We start from the raw sequence: 10,517 nt of genomic DNA, 5'->3' as shown, positions 1-10,517 counted from the left end.
TGCCACGCAGGACCCTGCTTACCATCCGTACTGGGGCCCCTGTTGCTTCCAGATGGTAAATCCAGTTCCAATGTCCCATCCTGAAGATCTCCGTTCTAGAGCCTCTAGTAATGCCAATTATCCCTGGTCCCTTCAGAGACAGAGCATGAAGCAATGCTTGCTTACCAGTACTTTCTTAAAGGACACAATCCTAGGGCACAAAAATAAAGGGGAAAGGGAAGTGAGGCAGAGAAGGAGGAAAGCAAACACAAGGTTGTGTGTTACCAAGCTGGCCGCATCTACAGAAGAAAACATTGCCAGTTGCTCAGTCATGCCCGTTGGATGTCTCCTGACAGGCCAGAGGAAACCACTGTGATTCAAGAGCCCGTCTCTCGTCTTTCATTGGTCAAAATTTGGCCCAGGATTTAACTCCTCTGCATTTCTGAGTAGAGCTGCCTGGCCTTCGCGGAGTTCAGATCCCAGAAGTAAGAGGAGTTATGGCTTGAGGGGACCCACGAGAGAGCAGGTCTTCACCCTAAGATAGGCTGTGATATTCCATTGTGTTAGGAGGGCCAGGTGATACTCAAGCGGTGCCTAGATCGGGTCCAGGATAGGACTTCTGAAGGGCGTGACGGATAACGCATGCTTTCCAACGTGCGAAACCTGCCCAGGCTCTCCCAAGGCACGGGACCTCTAGTTAAGGTCAGTACTTCTGAATCCTAGGTGAGCAGCTGCGTGATCCTGGGTAAGTCACGTCTCCAAATGGGACAATTACATTTATCTCACAGAGTCAGGAGAATTTAATTAACATGTAACGTTAAAAAAAAAAAAAAAAAGAACATTTTTAAATGGCAAAGAGCTCCATGTATAAACGTCAGGGCCGGGTGTCATATCTAAAGATTGAAGCCTTGAACTGACAAAATAACCTGACTAGCTTAAGCTGAAAGGCATTAAAATGATCAGTGTTATTTTGACCTCAGCTGACCAGTGGGGCTTAATCGTGTGCCTCATTCTCCTGCATCTATTGGTTAGAAAAAGTCACCTAGGAAGCTTCCCCACGCCAACATTTTCTTCCCATCCCTCCTCCCTCACAGTCCGCTATTGAGTATTCAGTGCTCTGTCTGGCCCTTAGTAGGTGCTCACGAACACTCTGAAGTGAATAAGGAATGAATGAGTGAATGAATAAACAAACGAACTAATGTCTCTGCATCTTTGCCCGAGGGTTTCCCAACACTTGAACTGGGCGCCCACTCCCATCAGGGCACCTTAGCTCAGAAGCCCGTACTGACCCTGCCTCCTGTCCTCGTACTTCTGTCCCCCTCCCCCGCCCCTTACAGTGCAGGTCCCTTTCCCACACCACAGCTGCCAGTGGACAGTGGAATGGCTGGTTTTACTATCTGTCTCCCAGATCAGACCCCATGCTCCTGGAGGGAAGGGACAATGCCTCATTCACATCTGTCCCCAGCATCTCGCTGGTTCAGGTGTGGCTCTGCAGAGCTTACATGGAGAAGAGCCTTGGGTCATCACTGTGCATAAAGGCGGTCACTAGGGAATTGGTCTGAAAGTCGATTTGCAGAGCACGCAGTTTATACCTAGAGTATGTGTTTATATGGAGTGACTTAAGGGTCACTGGGCAAAGGAATTAAGTAAATGGTCCTTCGGTGAATGAGCTTTGGTGTCAGACGCTCTGCTCCCTGTCCTGAGCCCCTGGTACCTTCTCCCAACCTAAACATAGGATTGTCCATGCCTTGGAGGGCCTCCTGGAAGGCCACGCCGTCAGTCAAAGCACTGGGCAAGGGCTTCCATTTGATGAGCAGAGCAGTCTCGCACACTTCCGGTGTGGCTGCTGGGGCAGGGGCAGCTCGTTTGAAAGAAATGTGATAGGCTACACGCGACGACTTGTTGCAAATCTTGCCTCGAACAGAGGAGCTTGAGATAGTTGAGGAAAAGTAGTGACCGAGAGGTCCCGGTACCCGAACTAGGCAGGTGAGAACGATCACTTGGCTCCTGCACCCTGCGGGAACCTCCGCCCCCTCCGAGTGGGGCGGGGGAAGGGACAGAGTCCCAAAGGACCAAGCACAAAAAGGGGTCTCCACGAGTCAGCCCTTTACCCCCTGCCCGCCGCCTCGGAGAAACTTGGAGGGGATGACAAGCAAGGAGCAAGGCCCCTCTGGGGCTGGCAGTCCTCTTCCTCGGGGTGAATTAATAAAAGATTACGCGCCCAGTACACAATAGCCTCGCTAGATGGAGACGAGGACTCACTGCAGCGGCGCTGGCGGCGGCGGCGGGGAGCGCGGGCGGGAGCGCAGCCCGGGCGGGAGGCGGGCGAGGCTCTGGCTCAGCTCACGTCTGTTTTCCTTTTTCGTGAATTATTTATTTCGCCTCCACCCGCGGCCCTGCTGCCCGAGCGACCACTCCCGGCGGCCAGCGCCTCTCGCCGCTGCCTCTTGCGGGCCGGCGTGACGGACGAGGAGAGCTCCGGCCACCCCGCGCCCCGGGCAGCCGCGCGGCGCCACCGAGCAGGGCGGGGACCCGCGGAGAGCACACGCCGCCGGCTCCAGGCGGCTTGCAGGAGACTTTCCCCGCCCTTGCCTCCGCCTCGTCAGCCCGCCCGGGCCCCGGGCGCGAGGTGCTGCCCCTCCCGCTCCGCGCGCGGCCAGGCGCGGCCGGGAGCCACCGTGCCCTGCGCCCCGTGCGAGCGCGCGGCGCCCCGGCCCCCGACTCAGCTTCTCCCGAGGCCCAAGCCGCGCGCAAACTTTTGCTTCAGCGCCCGGCGCTCCTCCCCGGCACGTGAAGCCCCTAGGCGCCCGCGCAGTCGCCAGGGTGAGGACCGAGGCCCCGCCTAGAGGGCGGGGGACTGGGGAGGCGGCTGGCTTTAAATGGGGGCCGTCCCGCGGATCCGGAACACAGTCTGCGGCGGGGGGAGCGCGGACCTCCTTGCCCCGCGCTGAGGATCGGCTGGGGCCGCCTCCAGGCAAGGTGGGGTGAGGCGCTGGAGGGGCGAGGGCGGGGATGGAGACGGGGGAGGCTCACGCCCTGGGGCCGGGGGCCGGGGCTCGGGAGAGCGCGCCAGGGTAAACGGGGTGCGCATGGAGATGTATACGTTGCAGTGTGCGCAGTGAGGGCCGGCGGGGCAAGGAGGGTGCACGCGGCGTGTGATTTCATGGTGCGGTGCATGCGGGGTCAGCGAGTGTGCAAGCAGGAGTCGGTGGGTGTACGCAAAGTGAGTGGGGCCCGCCGTGTTTGAAGTATGCTCACAGTGGGAGTTAGTTGTGCATGACTGTTTCTGGGGAGATGCACGGGGCTCCCTCCGTTAAGTGTGCTTGGCTGTGTCTGGAGGTGTGCATGGGGCCAAGGAATGCACGCAGGATTCTGGGGGTGTGCACCAGGGTGGAGTGTGAGTTCTGGGATGCCGGATGCTGCGTGTGTGCACGAAGGGTCATCGAATGTGCAAGCTGGAGCAAAGGGTCAGGCTTGGTTTACGAGGGTGCCCCAGGATGTCCGGCATGCCAGCCCAACTCGGACTGCTACGCGTGCGCGTGCGCGACCGCGGCGATGCCCGCGCGGCACCCGCCTGACCCTAGGTTTGCTCCCCTGACAGTTCGCCCCAGAAAGCCGAGATGCCCCTTCGGGACCTGGTGCTGCGCGGTGGTTGCTGCTGGCCCTCGCTGCTGCTGCACTGCGCCCTCCACCCGCTCTGGGGCTTCGTGCAGGTGAGCGGTGGCGCCGGCTGAGCGTGTTTGGAGACCACCTGGGTAGGACCGGGTTGGGGCGGGCGCGTCGCTTCACTCGCCTCCATCTTCCTGCAGCCACCCCTCTCTCTGATTGGTCCTGGCGAGAGTTTGGGTAAAGAAAGGCTGCTAGGGGCTCCCATACTCTGCCCCCAAGAGATAAGAAGCTCCAGAGGGAGGCTTCAGTAGTGGCCTAAGGCCTCTAGGTCAGGGCCTTGGGACAGAAAGGGCTTAGGGAATGCCTTGTTCATGATAACATTATGTTGCAGGAAAAAAAACAACAAACAACCCGTAGAGCTTTTACAAACTTAAAAAGAAGAAACATCTCAAGACTATACATCCTTTATTTCCAAACAGAACCACTAGTAAACTTCAAATTAGCCTTCTTAATTTGGACTTCAACACAAAAGGGCTGTGTTTCTCGTAGGGAATGGAGTTGGGGTATGGACAGATTATATGTGGTGACCAACATGGAGAATGCAAGAAAAAATGGTCCATCTGTAAGGATTGCCTGAGGATGCAATCCTCACTCGGGGTCTGCTGGCCCCAAGGCAGAGGCCAGGGGGCCAGCAGCCGGAGTTACCTCTCTTAGGATCAGAGACAGGATTAGATAGGATGGTTCCTAGCACCTCCCAGGATGCACAGGGTCAGTGGGACAGTGGAGTGGCGAAGAGGTGGACTTTGGTGTCGGCTCTGGGTTTTGAGTGACAGCTCTGCCCCGCACTAGCTGGGCAACTCTAAGCTGTGCCCTTAACCTCTCTGGGCTTTGGTTTCTTCTTCCTCACTGCGCTTTATAAGTAGTTGATGAGATAAAGCAAGTAAAGATTACTCAGCACAGTGCCCAGGCCATAGTAAACACTAACTGGTAGCTGTCGCTGCCATGATCATTATTAGTAACAACAATGCCACTCTTTTGTCTGGCTGGCCAGGTATTCTTACATCGTCTGTTCAATGTTTCCGAATTGTTAGTGGTTCAGCAGGTGCTGGAGGACATTTTTACTGTTTGGGGCATTGCAATACTCTGTGTATTTGCGGCTTTGTGTTCTCCTGGTGGCATTTTGGGAACTGGGGATTATTCATATGGTTATCTGAGTAGAGGATGGCACCCCAAAGGAGAAAGGACAGGGTGCGACTGCTTGCCAGTCTGCTGTGGTCCGTGAGCCATCCCAAGTGATGAGGCCCTTCTGGGAACCAGCTCAGCCAGTCCTGCTTGAATGGTGGTGTTGGTGGCCACGGGGAGAGAACCAGGGGCTCTAATGCTGGACGGAGCATGCTGGCCGAATGGGCGGGTTGGCCAGGGTACACCCCCGACCCCCAGCACCAGGCCTGTCTTCTCTCTTCTCTGGCTTGCTTCTGTCTCACAATTGTTTTCCTTTCCGAATTGACAGCTTTGTTTAATGTGTGAAACAACAGTTATTAAACTCAGCTGTGCCTCCTCAGGATGCAGGATTTTGTCACTTCTAAACACTCGGGCGGTTTGGGACCAGCTTCCCTCGTTCAACTTTTAGTTGAACCTCAGATGTTAAGTTGATTTCATTTTTATATTCATTCGTTTACAGTTTTCCATAAGACTTTTCACTAGTGTGGAGAACAGAGATGTCCATCTCTGAGGCTAGAATTCCACCGTGTGAACCAGCAGTATTGAAACAGGAGACCCACCGCCTCCCCACCACCACTAAAAGAAATAATTTTGTGAAAGCAGCTCAGTTTTTTAACGGTGTCCTTCAACCGGGCAGTACTCACACAAGTGTGTCCTTGCTTGCGCGCGCGTGTGTGTGATGCTGTTATGCAATGCAAATCAATATTCGTGCAAATCAGTTTGAAAAGGAATCCTCTAGACAAGTAGAATGGGTAAAATCTTGGCTGGAGGCTCTGGAAAAATTAGTCTACGAATGATAAGGACAGAATCCAAGGGGAAAGGGCATTGGAATGGATGGGTGGATCACCGGGTTTTTTAAGCAAAGCAGCTGAATCCGAGGAGACAGAGAGGAGAAGAGGAAAGATGGGAGCGCACGAAGCCACGCATTCCCCTGTACGTGGAGAGATTAAAATCTGTCAGGTCACAGGAGTGTCTCCAATACAGAGAAAGAACTGAGCAATCTGTGCTTTCAGGAGGCTTTCTCCAGAAGAATCCCCCCGAAGCTGTAAATATTTGAAAGGGTGAGACCAACATAACAAAGTCGCATAATTAATAGGATGATTGGTGAAGCAAGAGACCTGGGGTCTCCAAAGCACCGGGTTCCTACTCTGACATTAGCCCAAAGCCTCTGGCTGCTGCCGAGTTGATAAGAAACTTAATCATTAAAGTCAGATGACATTTAAATTGCCTCAAGGTTGGTGGGGGCACTGTTAGCCTCCCCGCTTTTCTCTTTAATGTGTCTGGAATTGAGCTTTTGAGCTTTTGTGATTTAGGGTTCTTCTAAGTTCACTTCCAGATGATTCCTTTTTTGCCAGCGAAGAGGATGACAGGCTGGCAAATTTATTAGGTGTGACGGGAGTGTGTCTCATCAAGTTACTGTGGTGCTGGCCTGTCTCCATAAAAGATGCCAGAAGCCATCATCTCTGTGGGCGTCCTAAAGCCATCGTCAGGGAGACAGACTCTGATCCGGGCCTCTGAGTCCTTATGTGCTGACAAGGTGCCACCCCAGACCCAAGCGATGCTGACCTGCCCCTCTGGCCAGACACTACAGCTTTGCTTATTTACTCAGCAGCATTTATTGGGCACCTCCTGTTTGCCAGGCCCTGCGTTAAGTGCGAGGGACTTGGTGGTCTCTGCCCTCGATTCCTTGACAAGCTGGCACTGGAGAGATAATTAAATGAGTAATTATCAGCGAGAGCACTCAGCAGGAGCGAATAGCTTAGAGATGGGACCTGGAGGAGGCGACAGAGAAGTCTCACAGGTCTAGCGTTTCAGCCAAGACGTGAGCAAGAGGAGTCGGGAGCTGGGGTGCGAACGTGAGTGGAGTGTCCAGGCGGAGGGAATAGCTCCAAAGCCGAAATAGAGACGCCAAGGCCCCTGTTATAAGCCACTAACAATGTGTCTTGCAGTTCGGACTCGATCTTGAGAGCTACGAGGGCTGTCAAAGGTTTTAAGCCAGAGATGACACGATTTCAGATGGGCGTTTTAGAAATCTCAGTCTAGCTCCAGCAGGAAATATGGATTCTGGGAGGGGGGCCAAGATATGGGACAAAGGGGTTGGTGAGGGTAACGTTGCCAGATTCAGCAAGTAAAAATACAGGACATCCAGCTACATCTGAATTTCAAATAAATAGCAAATCGTTCTTTAGCATACGTATATCCCATACAATACTCGGGGCAGACTTCTACTAAAAAATTAGTTGTTTATCTAAAATTTGACAGGGTGTCCTGTATTTTGTCTAGCAACCCTGCATGAGAGGCGAGGGCTGGCCAGTGGAGCTTCGATGGTGTCTTGCTTTAGGGCGGTAGCAGTGGCGATGCAGAGAAGTGGATGGATCCGAGGACTATTTAGGAGGCAGCATCCGCTGGATCAGACAGCTGAACCGAGCGGCCAGGAGCGGGAACTGGCAGCCATGGAGCACCGTGTTGCCCAGACCATAGTGGCAGGTACCAAACCCAGATGACTGCAGGACCTACCTGTGCCTCAGGAGTCTGGCCCCAGGAGGACACTGCAGAGCAGGGGTGGAAAGGCAGGTGACGGCAAAACCGGAATGAAACGTGGCCCCAGGAAGTGACGATACCAGCTTTCGCTCTGTGGGCAAGTCAGTCAGTCACCTCTTGGGGCCTCTGCTCCTTCTGCGTTGAGTCCAGCTAAGAGCAGGAAACTTCAGGGGGCAAGTTTCTTTTCCTTTTGAGACTCCCCATGATATAAACCAACCAAACCAGGTGTTGAGACAAGCCTCTGGTACTGAGGTTTCCTCTCTATCGGTCTAAATGCAACACTGCCAGTCCAGAGAACCCCAAAGTGGGCCCAGCGTTGGGGGACGGGATCCCACGTTCTCCGCTGGTGGGAGGACCCTCTCCCGACACACCTTTTCACTGAGCACCGGCTGACTGCTGGCCCTGTGCACCTCTGGGGACTGATTACTCACCCCCGCTGAGCCTGTCGGTGGCAACACCGACCTCTGCTGCTCATCCTCATGGTGAAATGAGCTCCCGTCTCCCACGGCCGACACACGGAATGGCTCAGGAGCTCACACTCGGTCAGGATCAACAAAACACAGACCTACCTGCCTACCAGTTCCAGGATGCTGCCGGCTTAGTCGGGGGAGCAGATGCGACAAAACGGTGGGAAAGGCGCCCCAAAGAGGAAGGTTTACAAAGTGAAGAAGCAGTACTGGGCAGGCGGGTCTAATTTGGGGGTGCATGGGGTTCAGGATGGCTTGCCTGAGAAGGCTGAGTTTGAAGGGTGAATGGAAGTTGGCAAATGGGCAAAGGGACCTCACGAGTAACCAATGCTCAGTGCGGGAGGCTCAGCAGCCACAGGCTTGCACTGGGCCAAAGTCCAGCGAGGCGCCCAAGTGAGGTTCGACCCCCACCCCCGCCCCAGGGAGAAGGATGGCCAGCCCAGACAGGACACTGCCGTGCTGGCGGTTGGTTGAACAGCTGTGCTGGCTCCCTTTTGAGTGGAGCCATCACACAAGGGACTGCAGATTTCTAAAACGCAATTCACTCCTCTGCTTCCCCCTCCCCCCCCCCCGCCCCTTCAGCCTTGAAACTTGGCCCCGATCTCCTTGCCTACAATTTCATCGCATTAAACTCTCTTCTACATCTGTGCCCTTACATCCCCTCGCAAAAATAGGTCATCGTATCAGGCCAGGTTAAACAAACGTGCTGCTCTTGAACTCTCTCGTGTAAATCGCACTTTGGGAAGTGGGACAGTAATTGCCTCGGCAATGGCATTGCTCGAAGTTCGCACACTTGGTAGAGTTCGGTGGAGAAGCGATCTCGGAGGCCGGCCATTGAGAGAATGGAGCTTTTGAGCGATCCCTTCCGTCTTAGAAGGTCAGAATCCAGAGGACAGGCTGGGCGATGGTGGAAGAGCCAACAACTGCTCTGGCGGAGAAGCCGGTGGATTTGCCACTGACCTGTAAAGAGTTAATCGTCTCCGTAAAATCATTGAGAAAAGTCCCACCATCTGAGGTTAGGCTCTTCCCAGTGGGAGATCAGATTGCCTTTCAGAGTCTGAAACAGTCAATGGTCCTTTGAAAACGCTAAAAGGTGGTGAGCAGGAGCTTCTTGGCCTCGCAGACATTAGTCAAGGCTATAAATCAGTTCACCTCCTGCTGTCATCCCGGGGGCCATTACCCAGCCTGTTCACATCTGCCAGTTGCAAAGGGAGCATCTGAGCCCTGAGGGCCCTCTCTGCCAGGCCTGGGACACCGTGCAGCAAAGGGACTGCGCTGGCCTTTAAAGGCAGGTCACATGGGGCTAGTTGAGGGGAAATCGGGGTTCTGGGGTTCTACTCACTAACATGACAGCCAGAGAAATTAACCACAGGCGTCACTGAGGTGGGGGGTGGGGGTTGACCGCCAAGCCTTTCCTTCGTGCCTTTCAATCAGCTCGCTCCCTAAGACGGGCACAAAACGCTAGGCTCGAGGATTTATGACAGTCTGCCTTAAGGAAGGACGCCGGCGGTCAGGCGAACCCGGTCCCGCCAATGGCCATACGTTAGAAGTTTAACCTGGGAAGCTTAAACAACAGGCTCGTCGTGCCCGGCTGCACCTGCCGCAGTTCTGATTTAGTTGGTCGTGGGTAAGGCTCTGGCATGAATATTTTTGAAAGCTTCCTGGAGAATCTGATGCGCAGTCAGGGCCGGAAACTGTGGGTCGAACGCAACCCACTCCTGCAACTCTTCCTGGTTTACAGGTGAGGAAGCTGAGGCTGGTATCAAAAAAACACCAAACCAGGTTTCAAGCGGTGTGGATTCTGGTCCGGTTTTTAATATTCATTTATTCATTTGTGCGTTCATTCATTCATTCATTGACCAAATATTTCTTGAGTGCCAGGCTTTCCCTTGGGTGCTAGGTTATGAGAGTGAGAGAAAAAATAAGAGGCCTGGCCCCTGCTCCATAGAGCAGCGGTCCCCAGCCTTTTGGGCACCTATGAGAACCTAATGCCTGACGATCTGAGGCGGAGCTGAGGCGGTGATGCTAGCGCCGGGAGGCGGCTGTGAGTACGGCCGAAGCTTTGCTCACTCACAGCTCCCCCCCTGCTGTGGGCTCGGTTCCTAATGGGCCAAGGGCCAGTACCAGTTCATGGCCCCGGGATTCGGGACCCCTGCCATAGAGCTCATAGTCCAATGGTGAAGATGGGTAGGAACCAGGGAATTACTCAAATGTAGATTTCTGCCCCACAGAGTGAAACCCGGTGCCGAAAGAGCCTATTAACAGGAGAAACGACCTGATCAGGGAGGTCAGAGGTACTTCTCTGAGGAGGTGACAGACAAGCTGAGTAACGGGCCAGCACGGGGGGAAGGGGTGGGAGGACATTCTGGGCCACTGGGACAGCAGACTCAAAGGGAGGGAGCGTGGCATGAGATGAGGCTGGAGACATTGCCAGGGGCCCCCGGGCAGGACTCAGCGGCCATGGGGTCCCCTGAGCTGTGGGCAGGCATTCGGGCGTTGTTTGAGAGATGCAGGTGATCTGGCCGCGTGTTTCACACAATGCCACTCGGTCTCCCCTTGGTCACGCGGGACGCCTGAGCTGGGTAAGGTTCCTCCTGCAAGGTGGGGGGCCTCGGCCATCCTGGGCGGGCTGTCGGGAGCTGCGGATGGAGAGAAGGGGAAGGCTTGGCCTTGTAACATAGCAAAGAGTTTGGGTCTGGC

General features: G+C 54.7%; 1 protein-coding gene across 1 annotated transcript in view; it reads left to right on the top strand.

The window, feature by feature from the left end:
• Positions 1-2,787: 2,787 nt before the first annotated feature.
• PRIMA1 (proline rich membrane anchor 1) overlaps positions 2,788-10,517 on the top strand; it is a 48,332-nt gene continuing 40,602 nt past the window's right edge. The window contains exons 1-2 of the mRNA XM_016145502.2: positions 2,788-2,958; positions 3,581-3,692. Coding sequence (XP_016000988.2) covers positions 3,600-3,692 — 93 coding nt within the window. The 5' untranslated portion in view covers positions 2,788-2,958; positions 3,581-3,599. The remainder of the gene's footprint in view (positions 2,959-3,580; positions 3,693-10,517) is intronic.

Source organism: Rousettus aegyptiacus, unplaced genomic scaffold (genome assembly GCF_014176215.1).
Source record: "Rousettus aegyptiacus isolate mRouAeg1 unplaced genomic scaffold, mRouAeg1.p scaffold_m13_p_3, whole genome shotgun sequence".
NCBI classification, from domain to species: Eukaryota; Metazoa; Chordata; class Mammalia; order Chiroptera; family Pteropodidae; genus Rousettus; species Rousettus aegyptiacus.
Note: the sequence above shows the minus strand (reverse complement) of the source record. Positions and strands in the feature narration are given on the sequence as shown.